This window comes from Callorhinchus milii, unplaced genomic scaffold, assembly GCF_018977255.1.
Source record: "Callorhinchus milii isolate IMCB2004 unplaced genomic scaffold, IMCB_Cmil_1.0 Scaffold5, whole genome shotgun sequence".
In the NCBI taxonomy this organism is placed as follows: Eukaryota; Metazoa; Chordata; class Chondrichthyes; order Chimaeriformes; family Callorhinchidae; genus Callorhinchus; species Callorhinchus milii.
The window spans coordinates 67,457,866-67,477,788 of NW_024704746.1; the positions used below are offsets into that span (position 1 = coordinate 67,457,866).

The following is a 19,923-nucleotide window of genomic DNA, read 5'->3' on the forward strand; positions in this document are numbered from 1 at the left end:
TCGCCCCCACCCCCCACCCCCACCCCCCCCAGCCCCCACATTCAACGCGGTTTGTTCCCTGATGTTTATCAGTGACCGGTCAGCCCCCCCGACACAGACCGGCAGCCAAGTGCACTGTAACAACATTCCAGCTCCAATACATTCCAAATAACAGCCCCCACCCACCTCTCTCCATCACACACACACACACATACACACATGTGCAACCCCCAACATCCGACCCCCCCCCACACACACAGACCCTCTGACATACACACACACACGCGCCCTGACACACACCCCAGCCATGGACACAAGCACAGCTCCAGATACACACCCGCGCGCACGCACAGCTCCAGATGTAGACATACGTACAACTCACCCCCATCCCCCAACCACACACAGAACCACACGCTGACACACGCACAGCCCCCAGACACACACACACACACACTCGCAATCCCTGTCCCCCCCCCCCCCACACACACACACACACGCACGCGCGCACTTTCAGACACGCACCAACCCACACATATCTCCTGCCAACAACACACAGCCACATCTGTCCTTTTCAAATGTTTACCCTGTTGTGTTAATCACCCAATCCGGTTTACATTCTTCCCGCTTCCCGAGGATTTTCGGGATTGAAACCAGCGCTGAGCCGAGAGCAGACCTTCCCACTTCCTGCTCACATTCCAAGGCTCCGCACACTTCCTCGCAACCCCCCACCCCCCCACTCCCAGCCCCGGCTTCCCTTACTCACAGCTTCATGGCTATTGTCCTGGCACATTTAAGGTTGTGGGGTATTTGTGGAATATCCTCTAAAATTATCCTGATTTGGAAGTCGCTAAACGACTGAGAAAAACTTAACTCACAAAATAAAAAAAACTAACTCGCTTTCACCCACCAAATATACAGTCAATTCACTTTACACCAAAGCGCTTTGAGGCGTCTCGAAGACGTGATACGGCGCTGCATCAAATGCAAGGATTATTATTATTTCGTGGGCGAAATGGGGCGGCCAATCTGCACATAGCAGCGACCACAAACAGTCGTGTATTGAGTGACCACATTTGTTTTTAAGGGATTATTACTCCCTGGAAAGCGATCCGCCAACCGACTAACAACTGGGTTCCTATTTCCTGCTGGGGAAACAGAGGTGTGTGTGTGTGTGTGTGTGCAGTAAGGAACCTTGCCTAAGGTTTCGCTCTGCCTGGGGATCGAACCCCGGGTCCTCTCGATTGCGAGGCGATAGCGCTCTAACCACTGAGCTACAGGACTCTTCCCAACATCATCCCTCACACAATTCCGGGGGAAAACAAATGGTTAAAGACTCGTACAGAGCAAAAAAATACTCTCTCCCAACATTCCCTCAGAGTCTGCACAAGCCGAGGGCAGACAATTAGCAGATTCTTTTATACAGAAAACAACCAAATCAGCAGTATGTGCCACCACTTTAAGCGATAATAAAAGATGTCCATGGTTTATCTGAAGGGATTGTTGGCCAGGATACAGGGAGAGAGTGAAACTCCCTTCTCTTATCCAAGCGGTCTTCAAAACTACTTGGAAACCTTTCCTATGCGTCAGCCTGGCTCAGCCAGTAACGCTCTCGCCTCTGAGTCAGAAGGTTGTGGGTTCAAGCCCCCATATACGTCCTGATGAAAAGAGAAGGGAGTTTCCCTCTCTCCTCCCCGGTGTCCTGGCAGACATTCCCCCCCCCCACTCCCCCACTCCCGATAAGAACTGACTACTTGGCTGTTTGTGGGGACGCTGCTGTGTGCAAATTTCCTGGTGTGTTTGCCTATAAAATACTCGCAACACTCTATAATACGGCCTTTGAAGTGGTTTGAGACGTCCTCCCGAATGATGCTGGTGCTCGCTCCCCCACTGGAGCTCTCTACTCTAACCCCCTGCTCTCTCTCTCTCTCCCATTGTGTTTATGCTGGGGCTCGCTCCCCCACTATCCAAAGGGTGGGGGGCTAATTAATGGGGGAGGAGGGGTCTACCTGATAGGTGGGGATACTCAATGGGTGGGACTACTCAATTGGGAGAGGGCGACCAAATGGGGGAAGACTAGCCAATGGAGGGGGGGGGGGAGGGACGGCTACTCAATGCGGGGGGGCTGCCCAGTTGGTGGGGGCGGGGGTGGGGTGGGGGGTGTCTCCGATTGTGAGGTGGGTTTGATTGTGGGTAAGTCTTACCCGAGGAGAGAAGGCTGCCGCTGCTGCCGCTGATGATCTTGCCCTTGCTGCCCATGTTGGCCAGTTTGGAGGTCTTCAGGGTCCCCGTCTCCGTCAGGTCGATGGCGATTTCGCTCAGGCTCCGGGCCGCATGGATTTTCGACTGGGTGGGGGTGGGGGGGGGGAACGAGTCGGTGAAGCGTTAGATTGGAATAATAACAACAACAATCCTTGCATTTGATACACAGTCTTATCACGTCTTCGAGGCGTCTCAAAGCGCTTCACGGGATACACTGTAAAGTGTATTGACTGTGGGTTTTGTGGGGGAAACGCGGCAGCCAATTGCGCACAGCGACATCCCCACAAACAGTCGTGGATTGAGTGACCAACTTATTATTACTATTATTTTTATTGAAGGGATTATTACCCCCCGGAAAGCCAATCGACTAACAACCAGACTCCTACCCACTGCTGGTGTGTGGAGCGGCCCAATATTTTGCCCTGACCTGACCCGCCCGGGAATGGAATCGAACCCGGGTCCTCTCTCGTTCGCGAGGCGAGCGGTCTGCCACCCACTCAACCCCCCCCACCACAAAAAGGAACGCTTTGCCGCTCACCTTGCTCTGCTTTCTGTCCAGGTAGAACTGATGCTGGCTGATGGCCATCGCCCAGATAGACTTGATCAGAGAGGGACTGGCATACCACGTGTGCACTGCGATCGCACTGTGACCAAATGTCCTCCGGGTGACTGACGCCCTGACCACCACAGGACACAAGACAACAGTCAGACAGCAGTTCCCCCATCTCCCCAATCCTCACCCCCCCCCCACCCCCAACTACACCTCCCACCACATCTCCGACAGACCCTCACCCTTCACCTCGGGTGTCCTTAAGTGCTCTGGGACACTATCCTGCGTGAGGGGAGCGTGATAAATCCAAGTTCAAGTCCTCCCAGCTTGGGATGTCCTCCCGATGTGAAAGGCACTAATCGTTATTGTTGCTGTTGACACCTCAGCACCTCCCGACCTCACCCGCCAGCGCTTTCCTCCCTCTCCCTTTTCCCCCTTCTCTCTCTCTTCCCCCTTACCGTACCTGCCTGCGTTGGGGCCGTTAGTCTGCGCTGTGAGCTCAACACCCCAAACCCGGAGGCTGATACTAATAATGATAACAATCCTTGCATTTGATACGGCGCCTCATCACGTCGTCGAGATGGGCTTCACAGGATACAATGATCTCAGTCTCACTCCATCTCTCTCTCTCTCTCTCTCTCTTCCAAACCAAACCCCCCCCCCCGCCCCACCCCCCACTGACCAATTCCGGGAGTTGGAATCCTATTCCCCACGACAGGAAATCTTCCCTTTAAACGACTTCAAAAGATCACACCGGAGATTTGGGATGAAGAAGGCCCTTCGGTACCGTTTGATCTCATCCTTCCAAAACCTTCCATGAATGCCCACCTGACAATCCCCCCATTACAACACCCTCCAGACAATTCTTAATTGAGTCCCAGCGTCCAACCCTCGGACGCCTTTCCTGTTAGCGCTTCACAGAATATACTTTAAGTGTAGTGACTGTGTATTTTGTGGGCGAAACTGCACACAGCAGCGTCCCCACAAACAGCCGTGGAGTGAGTGACCAAATTAATATTATTTTTGAAGGGTTCATTACCCCCGGAAAAGCGATCCGCCAATCGACTATCAACCAGGTTCCTATTTACCAGCAGTAAACAGAGGCGCGTGTGTGGAGTGAGGAAACTTGCCGAAGGTTTTGCCCTGCCCGGGAATCGAACCCGGGTCCTCTCCCTTGTGGGATGGAGTTCCAGAGGGTCGATGCAGAAAGGCTGACGGCCTGAGCGGGCGAGAGGGAGCAGGCTGGAGCCTGACGAACGGAGGGAGTGGACAGGTTGGTGGGATATTAGGAGGTCACAGAGGTAGGGAGGAGCAAGACCGCGAAGAGTGAGGTCCAGGATATTAAACTGGATCCTCTGGGAGAAGCCCAACAGCTGACAAACAGCTGCCGTACAGTCTGTGGAAATCCCCATCGGCCCATCGCAGCGTTGAGCTGATTCCCGGCTTTGACAACACTTCCTGGTAACCCCACAAAACAGCAACACATCCCATCTACTCAGAGCCTTTCACGTGGGGAGGACATCCCAAATGGCTGCATAATAAGGGATTTGCACCTGAGCTGGAGGGGGGTGGGGGGATCAGGAGGGGTGGAGGGCAGGGAGGGTGGGGGAAGGAGGGTGACCGAAGGCGCGGTCAAATAGGAGGGTTTTGAGATGCGCCTTGAAGGAGGCGAGGGAGGGGATGGAGTTCCCGAAGGTGGGGAGGGGATGGGGGGGGGGGGGGGGGGGGCAGAGAGGCTTGTCGGCCAGGACACTGGGAGGGAAACCAAACACAACTCCCTCCCTTCTCTTTTCAAACTGCGCCTTGGGAGGTCTTTAACGTCCACCTGAACAGGGCACAGATGTGGGGGGGGAGGTTTAATGTCTCAGTTCAACAGGGGGAGCGTACTGCGTTGTTGTGGGCGGGGTGGTGGGGGGAGTAAAAAGTGCGGGTGTCAGGCAGAGGGGTTCTTTCGAACACACAAGAACGACATCTCACAAAGCACTTCGCGGGAGACGCTGCAATACACGCGTTGGGGGTGGGAGGGCGGGTAGTGGGGTCGGGCGGAGGTGTGTGTGGGGGGGTGGGGGATGCGGGGGGGGATGTGGGGAGGGGTGTCGGGGCTGGGGAGGCTGTCGGACTCTTACCTTCTGGGGTCATGAACCTCCACAGAAAACTTCTTCTCTCTGAAGTACAGGTTTTCTAACTGTTTCCATTGGAAGACCTTAACAGGGCAAAGAGGCAACGAGAGTGAGACAGACCCCATCTTCTCTTCCCAGCTCTGTCGTCCCTGCCCCCCACCCCCCCACCCCCCCCATCCACTCCCCCCTCGCCCCCTCCCCTTCCCCATGTCGGTGCCATTCCCTGGGTGGGGGGGAGAGGCACGAGTAGCATTTAAACCATTAAAAATACATCCCACTCTCACACTCCCTGACCCCCTTCTCCCCACCCGCTAGTTGTGAGCTACCTTCCCCCCCCCCCACACACAAACACACACACAGAGTCCCCTCCGAGAGAAATAAAATAAAGGCAGTCTGACTCCACCGGGGCTCTCTCGCTTCAAAGGTTTTCTCCAGTTAAAATAATAATAATCCTCTTGCTCACAAACACACACACACACACTTACGCTCTCGCTCGCACACTCTCGCTCTCTCTCAAAACGCACCGTAAGACAAGATCCTCTTTCTCTGGGTCTCTGCGTTCTTCCAAACTCTCTCCCTCCCACACCCGCTCTCTCCCTTTCCTTCCTTCCCTTCTTTCTTCGTCCCCCCCCCCACCCCACAACCACCTCTCACTCTCTCTCTCTCTCTCTCTCTCTCCGCGCGCCTCTCTCTCTCTCTCCCCCTCTCCCTCTCAGACGCTCAGCCTCTTTGTTGCCAGTGGTTTCTGAGCAATAAGTGAAACCATCTGTGTCTGGACAGGGTTAGAAGTAGGAGTGCTGAACATGATTTCCTCTCTCTCTCTCTCTCTTCTTCTCTCTCTCTCTCTCTCTCCTCCCACCCCCTCCCCACCAGCCACAGCGCTGGTTGGAAGCAAAAGATGAGAAGTGGTCCAATTACATGATGCTCTTGGGACAAAAACCCTTGGCTTCCTGCCCACGGACCTGCAACTAGTCTGGAGTTGGTGCTCATTCAGCGTCGCTCAGCTCTGCGCTGTGCTCTGGAGGAAGGCTGAGGGGGAGCTTTACTGTAGCTTCACAACGTGGCCGGTTGCTTACAGTCAGGAGGTTAGAGAGAGAGAGAGAGAGAGAGACCAAGAGACCGAGAGACGGAGAGACAGGAAGGGGAGAGAGAGAGAGAGAGAGAGAGAGGGGGAGAATGGGAGAGAGAGAAAGAGAGAGATGGAGAAAGAGAGATAGAGAGGGGAGAGAGAAAGTGACAGAGAGGGAGTTGGACAGAGAGTGAGGGAGAGAGAGAGAGAGAGAGAAAGAGAGGCGTTTTGAGAGAGATGGCCAGTCCCCCCTGGGGGTAGGAGTGAGGAAGAGGGGGGGGTATTGGGTGAGGGGGATGGTTGACACACGCACGCACGCGCGCGGACGTACACACATACACACGGCTGTTTGTGGGACGCTGCTGTGCGCAATTGGCTGCTGCGTTTCGCCCATAAAATACACAGTCACTCCACTTTACAGTGTATCCCGTGAAGCGCTTTGAGACGTCTCAATGCTATATCAAACGCAAGGATTATTGTCATTATATACCTGTTCACGGTCCCTCACACACAGGCACGATGGGCCGAATGGCCTCCTTCTGTGCTGTAATATTCTATGCTTCTACGTCAAATGCAAGGATTATTATTATTTGGGACCCTAACGCTTCCAACACAGGGATCCTCTGCTGTTAAGAGCTGGGCTGTCTGTCTGTCAGTCTGTCTGTCTGTCTTTCTTGTCTGTCTGTCTCTCTGTCTGTCATAGTGCGTGACCCAATCTCCATCTCCTCAGGAAGCGTTGTGTTGTTAATGGATTCTCTGCCTCCACCGTATCGATTCTCCAGGACGTTAGCACTTCACATCAACAGCATCAATAAATAATAATACTAATATCAGTCCTTCCATTTGCTGCAGCGTCTCTCATCAGGCTGCTCAGCCCCGAACCGTTTCACAGGGTTTTACCGTTGCACATTTCTACCAAGAGAAACAGCCTTCTCTATAATAATAATAATCGATAATAATCCTTGCGTTTGACGTCGACCGGGGACGCCTCAAAGGGCTTCGCAGGAGTCTTACTGTAAAGCGCAGTGACTGTGCGCTGGACAGCTTAACGGTAAGGTCCCAAACTGCAGGAAGCAGAGCCTAACAGCTGTGGGACGTTTCCAGTTCAAGGGAGTGAGCCAAGAGTCTGACCCCAGCGAACAGTGAGTACGAGACGATATCTTCTCCCATTGTGTCCGTCCCGGGCGACTTTTTACGGTTGACTCATTTTTCCGAGACGCATTGTCCGTCTGCCTTAGACAACAGTCTCTCCCCCCCCACAAGGTGATAGCAATTCAAATCTCGGAACCCCAACATCCTGTCCACAATCAAACCACAGGAAATAAAATGACATATCTCTTCCCCATNCCCCCTTCCCCACAAAAAAAACCCACACAGCCTGATTTTACTATCAGTGCGTCAGCCTGGCTCAATCCAGTCGCTCGCTCTCTCTCGACTTGGGAGTCAGAAGGTCGGGGGTTTGAACCCCCGCACGTCGGGGACTTTGAGCTCACAGTCTTGGCTGAGGCTCGAGCACAGCGCTGGGGAGGGGGGAAAGAGAGAGAGAGAGAGAGCCGTGTTGTCGGAAACGCCATCCTTCAGGATGAGACGTTAAACTTCACTCCCCACCCGTCTGTGCCCTGTTCAGGCTGTTGGGAAAAGAGTTTCCTCCCGAAGTCCTGGCCGACAATCAACACTGGTCGGTCATTCGCTCCGGGGCTATCTTAAATAATAATAACCCTCGCACTCGATACAGCGCCTTATCACGTCGTTGAGACGTCTCAAAGCGCTTCTCAGGATACATTGTAAAGTGAACCGACTGTGTATTTTGTGGGCAAAACCCGGCAGCCAATTGTCCCCACAAACAGCCGTGGGTTGAAGTGACCAAATTATTATTATTTATTTAGCAGGAATTATTACCCCCGGAAAAGCCATCCACCCGTTGACTAACAACCAAGCTACAGGATTCCAACTCAGCGAGAGCGCTGTCTGGCCAAGCTTTCCCGCTGCTTGTCCAGCTACGACCACCCTCCCCGTTAGAGCTTTGGCTGCGGGGTTAACAGGAGCCGAGGGCGAGGATTCCCTGCCCCCAGGCGTACGTCTCGCTCTCTCTCTCTTGCTTACCTTCCTGGGCTTCACCTTGTCCTGATAATCATATTGAAAGATCCCTTTGTAGCTCAGCCCCAGCCACCAGGGAATGCCTTGTTTGTCCTGTGGGGAGCAATCACAACCTCTGGTTAAGGTCTTGCAATAACAGCGAACCTCAGCAGCGACACAGAGCCGTGTCACAGAGCCTCAAAGCGCTCGGCAGGATTTTATTTTACCGTGAAATGCAGTCTGGGGCCAAAGCTCACTTGATATTCATTTTTAGGACAAATAGACACACTGGAGTCCCGTAAGAAAAGATATACCCGCTTCTCCGATGCTCAGAGGAAGAGGGGGGGGGGGGGATCGAGACAGGAATCACATTGAACACTCCGCGTTCAAGATCCGTACAATGATATTAATAATAATAAACCTTGCATTTGATACAGCGCCGCTTATCACGTCTTCGAAACATCTCAAAGCCGTTCACAGAATATACTGTAAAGTGGAGTGACTGGTTATTCTGTGGGCGAATTTCTGCCCAGTAAAGCATCGGGTCCGCAAGTCACGTTGGGATGTAAAAAGAGTTAGACTGCTTAAGCGGTTGCTAAGCTGTAGTTAACATAATGATAAGGCAGCGAGTATGTGTCTGTGGGTGGTGTGTACTTGTGGGTGTCTGTGTGTGTGTGTGTGTGTACGAGAAGAGAAGAAATTCCTTTCACTGTAACTCTGCAAGCTGCTCTCCCAGCAGTGTGTGTGTGTGTTTGTGTGTGTGTGTGTGTGTGTGTGTGGGGGTGGGGGGGGGTCACCCTCAGAGCAGAGTGAACTCTCCCCCCTTCCCAGCCCTTTCCAATCTCTGTTCGAACTCAACCCATTCCTCCACCACGGCTAGACAGAAAGCGGCCCCTTTAATTACAAGGTTAGGAGACGTGCGGAAAGCACCACTAAATATCTCTGGACTTTGGGTTACGTAAGAGATGTTCGGTAAATTGCTATTTTGCTCTCTTGTTCCTGAGCCAGGCCAGTAATCCAGTAATCCAGTAATCCAGGGGACTGTTAAGTACAGCCCAGTCCAGCCCGGCTCAGCAATAGGGCGACTGGGATGATTCCCGTGAGTGTTAAACGGAGGCATCAGATATGAGGAGCAATAATAATAATGATCCTTATGTTTGACCCGGCGCCTGATCACGTCCTCGAGACGTCTCCAAGCGCTTCACAGGACACACCGTAAAGTACAGCGACTGTGTGTTTTGTGGGCGAAACGCGGCAGCCGTGGACTGAGTGACCAAATTATTATTTATTTTTGAAGAGATTTATTGCCCTCTGCAAAGCGATCCGCCAATCGACTAACAACCGGGTTCTCACTTACTGCTGGTAAATAGAAGGCGGGTGTGTGCGTGTGTGTGGAGTAAGGAAACTTGCCTAAGGTTTTGCCCCTTTTGAAACCGATCGAAGAGCCTGGCTTACCTTCACTGCGTAATAGTGGACACCGTAGGTTGGAAGAGATTCTGCGATGCTCATGTAACTGCCAACAAAAGATAAGGGGACAGGCCATGAGTTAAGAGAGTCAGTGTCCGGCAACGGTGGCAACTTCACATTATATTTATTCTTTCTGTTTGCCCGGCCGGGTGTCTGACACGCACGGAAACCCGTCACCGTTGCTTAAGAGTCTCCAAACCCAACTGAGAAATTCCAGGCCTCCCACCTGCATGGAAATCCCAGAGATGGAATGTCGGAATGGACGCTCTCTCTCTCTCTCTCCGGAGAGCCCAGAGTGTGCGTTGGGGGTAACTGCTGGAATCTAACCAGCTAAACCCACACGTAGTACGGCCATAGAGAGAGAGAGAGAGAGAGAGAGAGAGAGCGCTGTCTGGACAAGCTTTCCCACTGCTTGGACCACCCTCCCCGTTAGTTAGGGCTTTGGCTGTAGGGTTTAATGATTTATTAATGACAGTTGCTGACACCCCATTAACGTAAAATAAATGATTGTTTTTACTCACTTGACAATCGCCTGCCCTCTTGATTGTCCATTCACCTTCTTGTAGTGTTCTATCACTCTGTCCTCACTAAAAGGCGTCAAGACACAAAGCACTCACTTAACGATAGCCTCGCGGTTAATACGACCTTTATTCATGTCGCAAACAGTTGCGCACAGCAGTGTCCCACAAACAGCCGGGAAGCGAATGACCACTTTTATTTGGGGCTGGGGGGGGGGATTGTCAGCCAGGACACCGGGGAAGAGAAGAATAGAGAGGGGGAGAGATAGATAGAGAGAGAGAGAGAGAGAGAGAGATGGGTAGAGGAAGAGAGAGAGGGGGAGAATGGGGGAGAGAGAGTGAGGGAGAAAGAGAGAGCGCGGGAGAGAACTACGGTTATTGAGACTGTGTGTAAGGAACAGGGAGTGTTTGAGAGTGTTTGGCGATGTGGGAAAGAGAGAGAGAGAGTGTGTGACAGAGAGAGACTGGGGTGGTCGAGTGTGGTTCCCAGCACTCTGTGGCTCCCGAGGGGGTGGTGGTGGTGGGGGGGGCGGGGGGTGAGCGATCAATGTACAGGATTGTCTTACACGCATAATAACCTGTTCTGCCCTCGGAAACACAGTCTCTCCATCTCACAGCCTTTCATTTGAAGAAAATGGGGGGGGGGGGGTGAGGGAATAAAGGGCTGTTATTTCTTCCTCGTGGTTTTAAAGCTACCAATTAATTCTTTTTGATGTCGAGAGAGTTCAAAAAGGCAGAGAATTCTTTAAAGGAAGGAGAAAGTATTGGGACTTGTGAAAAAAAAAACAACTTGCATTTATATTTGTACAGCGCCCTTCAAGCAGCGCAGCGTCTCGGAGCTCTTAAAATAAAACGCAAGGATTATGTTTCTCCTAATTACACATCACGTCAAGAAGGACGTTAGCTCAGTGGTCAGAGCCATCGCCTCGCAAGCGAGAGGACCTGGGTTTCCATTCCCGGGCGGGGGCGAAACCTTAGGCAAGTTTGTGGGGGACGTCGCTGAGCGCAATCGGCTGCCGCGTTTCGCCCACAAAAAATACCCGGTCGCCGCACTTTGCAGTCTAACCCGTGAAGCGCTTTGAGACAGTCTCGACGGCCCGATAAGGCGCTGTATCGCACGCAAGGATTATTAATATTAATGTTAGCGTTATCGTTGTGAAATCTCCTCCGCTCGAGCAAAACGAGCCCCAACTTAAGTCAGCAACGGGTAAAAGCGGTCAAAGCAGGAGGAGGCTCCTCTCTGTGCAAGGATTATTATTCAGTCGGTAACTCTATACTTTGGTTTGAATCTCCCCACTGCCCTCTCCCTCTCCCTCCCTCTCTCTCAGCTGCTGTGGTGGCGATGCAGTAACGAGGTTGGATTCTGCCAGATGTGAGAGGTTAACAGCCCACACCACTGCACCTGCTGTTATCACTTCCCTCTTTCCTCCCCTTCCCCCCCCCCACACCGCCCCATCGCCCCCCCCCGCCTTGCTGCTCTCCCCTCACATACAGCAGGAATGTGGGTCAACTCACAGATGGCCCCCACACTCTCTCACTCGTCTCTCTCTCCCTTTCTTTCTCCCCTTCGCTCTCTCTCTCTCTCACCCCCACCTCTCCCTTTCTATCTCACTCTCTCTCCCTCTCCTCTCTCTTCCCCCCCGCCACCTCTCTCGCCCTCCCTCGCTTTCTCTACCTCTCTCTTCCCTTCTCTCTCTTTCCTCCGCGCAACTCTCCTCTTTCTTTCTCCCCCCACCCCACCCTCTCTCTCTCTCCCTCCCTCTTTTCCCCCTTCTCTTTCTCTCTCCCCTTTCCCCTCCTCTCGTATCTGTTTCTACCCTCGCTCTCTCTTTCTCTCTCCGATCTGCTACACCAAATGGCACCACCTCAGCAAAGGACAAGCCCATGTCAGCCTTCCAATGGGAATTGTATTGAGTACTTGAGGAAAACTGGTTGGGAGTAGAGTAGAGAGCTCCAGTGGGGGAGCGAACCCCAACACAGACACAATGGGGGTGGAGAGGGAGAGAGAGAGGGATAGCAGGGTAGCAGGGGAATGGGGTTAGAGTAGAGAGCTCCAGCGGGGGAGCGAGACGAGTCACGATGAGCTGAACAAAGTGCAGTCACGTTGGATGAGTCAGGGACTGACTCACGGCAGCAACGGGTTTGAGCTAAAACACAGCTGCCTTCGAATTACCGATAATGTGCCCGACCCTGAATCTCAGAGGAAGATCCCACCCCCGCCCCCCACCAAGCCCCCCGCGCCCCCCCCCCCCCCACCCACCCACACACACACCTCCCAAGCTGCCTCTCTCTCTCACGAGTAACATTACTGCGGCCAATGCCAAGAAAAATGACAATCTATAAGATCATTTCCTCTGCTGGAAAACTGCCCAACTCCCTCTCTCGCTCGCTCGCTCGACTCAACCCTCTTTCGGGGAACGGTAACGGGAAGCCCCGATCCCCAAATTCCTCACGGTCTAGCCTTAGCACCGTTTTACGAGCTTCGGGTTTAAGGTGGGGCAGAAATTTTCTTTTGGAAGCTGCTTTTTGTTTTGGTATCTTCCCTCCCGGCCATCCAGGTTTCAGGAAATCTTTAATAACTATCATAATAATAATAATAATAATAATAATAACCCCGGCATTTGATACAGCGTCTTATCAGGTCGTCGAGACGCCTCAAAGTGCTTTGCAGGATGCGCTGTAAAGTGCGGAGGCTGTGTACTTTGTGGGCGAAACGCAGCGGACAATTGCGCACAGCAGCGTCCCCGCAAACAGTCTTGAAGTGAGCGACCAGTTTTATTTGGGGGACTGTTGGCCAGGACACTGGGAGAGAGAGAGAGAGAGAGAGCTTCCGCTGAGCCAGGCTGACACACGCTGAGCTAACAAGTACTAGGAGGCAAAATGGGGGCGAGTGGCTGTCAAGTCTGACGCCTACCAGTAGGCGAGTGATGGATGTTCCTTCAGGGCCTGTGTGGGCAAGGCTGGCAATCTCTTCAGGTCAGCTCTCGTGGCTTCGTTGCTGAAAGAGAAAGACACACAGACGGGGAGTGAGGTTGTCACACCGGCCACTGACATGAGAACACAGGGATTTCTAGAGGGAAGAAGACCAAGGTCCACCCAGTTCGCCTTCCCACCATCCTGCCAGTGGCTCGGACATGTCGTGTCCCAAACTATATAATGATAATAATGATGATAATAATCTGCATTTGATACAGCGCTTATCACGTCTTCGAGACGCCACAGAGCGCTTCACAGGTTATACCGTAAAGTGTAGTGACTGGATACTTTGCGGGTGAAATGCGGCAGCCAATTGCGCACAGCAGCGTCCGTCCAACGAACAGTCGTGGATGGGGAGGCCAGATTTTTTTTTTTGAAGGGTTTATTTCCCCCCCCCACTGGAAAGTGATCCGCCAATCGACTAGCAACGGGGTTCCTACTGACTGCTGCGGAAATGTGCGGAGCGAGGAAACTTGGCTAAGGAATCGAAGAGGGGGCCCCGGTCTTGCGAGGCGGGAGCTCTAACCGCTACACGACAGGACTCCACAAATGATCTGTTGGGACAGCGGGAGAGAGTGACTACCTTCTCTAATACTGGAATGACGGTCTCAGTCCTCACCGCTGGTGCTTTTACACTTGACGGTAAACGGCTGAGATGTTTTCAGATCGACGAAGGAAAGGGGCTGCGCGAAAAAAAATAGTCCTTTCTTCTTTCTAACAAGGAGGGAAGGACTGGCATATTAAAGCTGGACAAAGATGCTATTGTTGCTCACAAGGCTGGACAGACCTCACGTGGAGTATAGTGTTCGTTTTTGGACTCACAACGTCAGGGAAGATTAGGCCAGTCTCGGGGGCAGCTCAGCAACAGTCCCTCTCGCCGAGTGAATGAAGAAGTGGGACTCTGCACAGCACAGAAACGGGCTGTTTGTTGAGTCCTGTGGCTCAGTGGTTAGACCTCCCTCCAGCCTTCCGAACCCTTCTACCATTGGTTTGTCAAATGGTGGAGTTCCTGTAGCTCAGTGGTTAGAACGCAAGCGAGAGGACACTCGGGTTCGATTCCCGGGCGGGTCAGGGGCTAAACCTTAGGCAAGTTTCCTTACTCCACACGCGCGCCTCTGTTTACCTAACAGTAACCCGCTGGTTAGTCGATCCCTTTCCCGGGGTAATAAGCCCTTCAAAATAAAAGATGTGGTCACTCGATCCACCACTGCTCGTGGGGACGCTGTGGGCGCAATTGGCTGCCGCGTTTCGCCCACAAAACACACAAGTCACTCCGCTTTACAGCGTATCCTGTGAAGCGCTTTGAGACGTCTCAACGACGTGATAAGGCGCTGTGTCAAATGTCAGCATTATTATTATTATTATTATTATTATTATTATTATTATTATTAAAGCTCTGGCCTTGGTTTGCGATCGCAGAGCAGGAAGCCACGACCAGTCGCGTTAATTAGCTGGAAGGTTTCGGGAGCAGATTAGACAGGAACAAATCAACACAATTGCTGGGCTGCAGAAACATCCTGTCCTCCCAGAGGAAATCCGGGGGCACGAAGAGAGCAGAGCTGGGAGCGAGCGGGCAAAAAAATACACCAGCACATCGCTCTCTCGACTCTGGGGCAGAATGATGTGGGTTCAAAGCCCCGCGACCCCCATTGGGGACTTTATATTAATGAATAATAATAATAATAATAATAATAATCTTTACATTTAATATAGCAGCTTATCACGTCGTCGAGATTCCCCAAAGCGCTTCACAGGATTCACTGTAAAGTGTAGTGACTGCGTATTTTTGTGGGCGAAACGCGGCGGCCAATTGGCGATGTAGAGCGTCTCGGGGCGCTGTACGGAAACGCTGTACGCACACTCAAGAGGACGCAGAGCCGCGTGTACAGACCTGCTCCCGGGCACAGGCACGGAGACGAGACTCGCTCACTCACCTGGAATAATCTCCTTTGGCTTCCTGCAAGGCAATCGGCAGGTAAAGGGTTAACGTCAGGCCGGTCTCCGGTGGCAGGGAAAGGGTTAACGACAGAAACGACGACAACAACGTCAACAGGAATGAGAACAACAACAACAACGACAGCAACAACAGCAACAACAACAACATACACGCCCCTCTTCATGTCTCAGAGCGCTGTACAATAGAGAGATCGGACACTGAGCGAGAGAGAGAGGGGTGGGGGGGAAGGGGGGGTGGGTGGGGGTGAGGTGGGGTGGGGGGGTGGAGACATAGGGAGGGAGTTCCAGAGGTTAGGGCGTAGCTGCTGAAGGCAACAACAACAACAAATGACATTTACGCAGCGTCTTTCACGTCGGGAGGACGTCCCAAGGCGCTGGACAGTCGGGGATTTGGACCCACCTGGGGGTTGGGGGTCAGGAGGTGGGGTGCAGGGCGGGGGAGGGTGGGGGGGGGGGTCGGAGGGTGACTCAAGGCGCAGTCGAAGAGGAGGGTCTTGATCAACGACATCAAAGATGAGAACATCTTCCCCCCAGTCCCACCCTCTGCCCCCCCAACCCCACCCTCTCCCCCCCACCCTCTGTCCCCCCCACCCTCTCCCCCCCCACCCTCTCCCCCCCTGATAACCACTAAACGTAACAAACCCTCGAGCCCCACCTGCAGGATGTAACTCGCCAACTCAAATATCGCCTCCGTCTCAACCTCGATCAGCTCCTGTAAACATCACATACACCAGGTCAGCTCGGGGCACAGGGCACAGGGCACAGGGACAGGGCACAGGGACAGGGCACAGGGCACAGGGACAGGGCACAGGGACGGGGACAGGGAACAGGGACAGGGCACAGAGCACAGGGCACAGAGCACAGGGACAGGGCACAGAGCACAGGGCACAGGGACAGGGACAGGGCACAGGGCACAGGGACAGGGCACAGGGACAGGGCACAGGGACAGGGCACAGGGACAGGGCACAGAGCACAGGGCACAGGGCACAGGGACAGGGAACAGGGACAGGGCACAAAGCACAGGGCACAGGGACAGGGCACAGAGCACAGGGACAGGGCACAGGCACAGGGACAGGGACAGGGACAGGAACAGGGACAGGGCACAGAGCACAGGGCACAGGGACAGGGCACAGGGACAGGGGCAGGGACAGGGACAGGGCACAGAGCACAGGGACAGGGCACAGAGCACAGGGCACAGAGCACAGGGACAGGGCACAGGGCACAGGGACAGGGCACAGGCACAGGGACAGGGACAGGGACAGGGACAGGGACAGGAACAGGGCACAGGGCACAGAGCACAGGGCACAGGGCACACAGCACAGGGCACAGGGCACAGGGACAGGGCACAGGGACAGGGCACAGAGCACAGGGACAGAGCACAGGGCACAGAGCACAGGGACAGGGCACAGGGCACAGGGCACAGAACACAGGGACAGGGCACAGGGCACAGACACAGGGCACTGGGCACAGCTACAGCTATACAGGGGCAGAAAGTAACACGTCTCTCTCCCTCCTTCCCGTTCTCTTCCATTCTCTCTCTCTCTCTCTCTCTCTCTCTCTCTCTCATTTTCTCTCCCTTCCTCTCACTCTCTGACTCTCACATTCTCTCTCTCTCTGACGCTCGCATTCTCTCTCCCTCTCTCACATTCTCTCTCTTCCTCTCATTCTGACTCTCACGCATTCTCTCTCTCTCTCTGACTCTCACATTCCCTCTCTCTCATTCTCTCCCTCTCTCTCTCTCCCGCTCTATCCGTGTCAGCCAGCCAACTACGAGGTGTAAATCATTCGCTCCTCTCCCTCTCTCTCTCGCTCTCTCTCTCTCTCCATCCCAAATACATATCAACAAAACCCACACCTTCACCCCCGGAATAAAAACTTTTTTCTGGTCCGACATCGTTAACTGCAGCGCCTGAACGACAGACTCTTGTCGAGTGAGGATTTTCTCACTAACAGAGAACAGCTCTATCTGTCTGTGTGCGTGTGTGTCTCTCTCTCTCTCTCTCTCTCTATCTGTCTCTCTCTCTCCCTATTTCTCTCTCTATCTCTCCGAAGGCACCTCAAGGCAGTGAAGGGATTCCAAAGCTCTCAGGCGTAAGCGTTGTGGTCGGAGCAGAAATTCCTCTGCGTAAAAACGCAGTCTAGAGCTCATTGCCCACACCCACACACACCCTCCTCCCTCCCATTCCCCCCCCCCACCCCACCCCACCACACATACAAACTCCAGCGTCAGTCTGATCCGTAACCCTGAGAGCCAAAACAAATCCTTTTCCTTAATATATATATATAGATAGATTGATATAAACAGATCTCTCTCCCGCCCACACTCTCTCTCTGGTTGCCAAATCTCAATGAAGCAAAACTTTCTCTCTGATAGTCCCCCCCCACACTCGCAGCAAACCTCCCCCACACCCCCCACTCCACACCGCTAGGAGCAAAGCTCCTTCACTCGCTCTGACCCTCTCCCTTCTCCACTGCCACCTCCGCTAGTGTCAGAGCTTCGGGGAGAGGAGAGCAGCGTAAGGCTTTCATCTGGGCTGATTGAGAAATGACGAGCTCAGGGCTACGGTATTGCGGGGGTTGAATTGGGATGAGATCAGATGGGCCAAAAGGTCTTCTTCATCCGCACCCATCTTCAGGATGTAATTCCCCCAATTAGGTCCCTCCCTTGGGGGAGTAAGGAAACCAGCCTAAGGTTTCGCCCCGGCCCGGGAATCCTCGCGCTCGCGAGCTAACCACTACGCTGCACGCCTCCCCCCACCCCCCAACTCAACATTCTGACCCAGCGCCCAGCACCTCAGAGGGATTTGCCGCCGAGTGTAGTGACTGTGTTACAGCAAAATCCCTCAACCACCAGGCGAAGTGACCAACTTATGGAAACGTGGGGGGGAGGGAGAGGGGCTTGAACCCCACAATCGTTTGCCTGAGAGACGAGAGCGCGACTGACTGATCCAGGCTGAAAGCCCCCTCCCCTCTCCCTCTGACCTCATCAAACCCCGGCGTTAGGGGTGCGAGAGTGCCCTGCGATGTGGGGTCGGGTGTCGCTGTCGCACGGCTCAGTACCTTGTAGATACAAGACTTGGCGTTGAGGAAGAAGAGCTCGATGGTGGCGTTGTGCTTCAGGTACGCAATGCTCTCAATGTAGAACCTGCCAAACAAGGGCACAGGACAGTCCGTCTCACTGAAAATCATACCTCTGCGGTGATTACATGTGTGTTTGCCTGTGTGTGCGTGTGTATTTGTATGTGCGAGTATGTGTGTGTGTGTATTTGTATGTGTGCGCGTGTGTGTAATTGCAAGTGTTTGTGTGTGTTTGCCTCTTGAGTATATTTTCATGTGTGTATGTGTGCGCGTATTTGCCTGTGTGTGTGTGTATTTGCCCTTTCTGTGTGTGTGTGTGTGTATTAGCCCGGTCTCTGTGTGTGTGTGTGTGTGTGTATTTGCTCTGTCTGTGTGTCCTGACCCAACTGTCCAGCGCTTTGGGACGTCCTCCCGACGTGAAAGGCGCTCTATAAATGAAATCCTGTTGTTGCTGCTGCGCGCGCGTGTGTGTATATTTGCCTGTGTTGGCGTATAAACAGTATTTGTCTGTGCGTGTGCGGGCGGATATGCAGTATTTGCATGTGTGCGTGTGTGTATGTATACAGTATTTGCCTGCGTCTGTGTGTGTATATACAGCCTTTGTGTGTGTGTGTGTGTGTGTGGGTGTGTGTATACACAGTGTTTGCCTGCGTGCCGTGCCCTTCCCTGTGTGCCTCTACCGGGTGCAGTACCAGTACAGGTTCGCCAGGGGGCGGTGCGCACCACAACATTAACACACAAAAGGCGCTCTGCGACCCTTTCCTCCCCCGACCGAGAGCTCCCGGGAACGAAGCCTAAAATTCCGCCCGGTCCCAGCCCCGAGAACGTCCTGTCTGGAGCCTTAAGGTGACGTCAAACGATGAAACGTTCTCATGATTTCTCAGCCTTACTTCGGTGGCCGATTTGGCAGAAGGGGAATGCGTTAAAAAAAACATGGTTTCTGGATCAATAACCGTATTAATTATTATTAACGATTAATAATCATCATCATCGTCACCATAGATTGGGAGCAGGTGTAAGGTTTTCAAAGATTCCGCTCCGCCTTCAGCTGGAAGGCAAAACCCTCCAAGTAACCGCAGCCACGACATTAATGATTACAATAATGACCACCGCATTTCATTTGGTGCCTTATCACATCGTCAAAAAGCGTGAGCGTAGTGACTGTGTGATTTTGTGGGCGATGGCGGCAGCCGTTTTGCTCACAGCGACGTCCCCACCACCAGCCATGAAATGAAACGAAGTGAAATGAGTGATCAATAGGGATGAAGGTTTAACGACGCCAACAAGCACACAGTCACAAAAACAAAAGCATCAGCGAACGAACAAATAAACAAATGAAGGAAGGAACGAACTAACCAACCAACCAACCAACGAAGGAATACACGACGGGACAAACGAATGACAGAATGAAGGGAAGAACGAGGGAATAAAGGAACGAAGGAACCATTCGAACCCACCAGCCAATGAACAAACCAAGGAAGGGCTGTTGACGCTCCAAAGGGCTGTTGACGCTCAGCCTTGAACATATTCAAGACTGAGATAGATTTCTTATTGCAAAAGGGGTTAAGGGATTATGGGGATAAGGCAGAGTCGGGTTATCAGCTGGAGTTAGATTAGAAGATCAGCCATGATTGAATGGCGGGGCAGAGGCTCGAAGGGCCGAATGGCCTCCTCCTACTCCTACATGTTATGTTATGTTATGTTATGACAGAATGAAGGTGAAGAATACATGAAGGAGGGAGGGAGGGAGGGAGGGAGGGAGGGAAGATGACTTACTTCACACAGAAGTGTAGGACGATGGGTCCTGATTTCCTGGGGAAATCATGTTCCAACACTCTGCGATCCAGCTGTAGCCAACTGCAATGGCCCCTGTGG

At 53.1% G+C, this 19,923-nt stretch overlaps 1 protein-coding gene across 4 annotated transcripts in view; it reads right to left on the bottom strand.

Moving 5' to 3' along the window:
* Window positions 1-19,923, bottom strand: part of frmd4a (FERM domain containing 4A) — an 88,735-nt gene that overhangs the window by 12,995 nt on the left and 55,817 nt on the right. For 3 of the 4 annotated variants that reach the window (XM_042335396.1, XM_042335399.1, XM_042335397.1), the window contains 11 exons: window positions 19,825-19,917; window positions 18,031-18,115; window positions 15,626-15,682; window positions 14,949-14,971; window positions 12,953-13,036; window positions 10,042-10,107; window positions 9,509-9,566; window positions 8,081-8,167; window positions 4,915-4,991; window positions 2,777-2,915; window positions 2,181-2,322 (listed from right to left, as the gene is read on the bottom strand). In XM_042335396.1, coding sequence (XP_042191330.1) covers window positions 2,181-2,322; window positions 2,777-2,915; window positions 4,915-4,991; window positions 8,081-8,167; window positions 9,509-9,566; window positions 10,042-10,107; window positions 12,953-13,036; window positions 14,949-14,971; window positions 15,626-15,682; window positions 18,031-18,115; window positions 19,825-19,917 — 911 coding nt within the window. Of the gene's footprint in view, window positions 1-2,180; window positions 2,323-2,776; window positions 2,916-4,914; window positions 4,992-5,432; window positions 5,519-8,080; window positions 8,168-9,508; window positions 9,567-10,041; window positions 10,108-12,952; window positions 13,037-14,948; window positions 14,972-15,625; window positions 15,683-18,030; window positions 18,116-19,824; window positions 19,918-19,923 lie in introns of those variants that run through there. The other variant, XM_042335398.1, reaches the window with a different exon arrangement.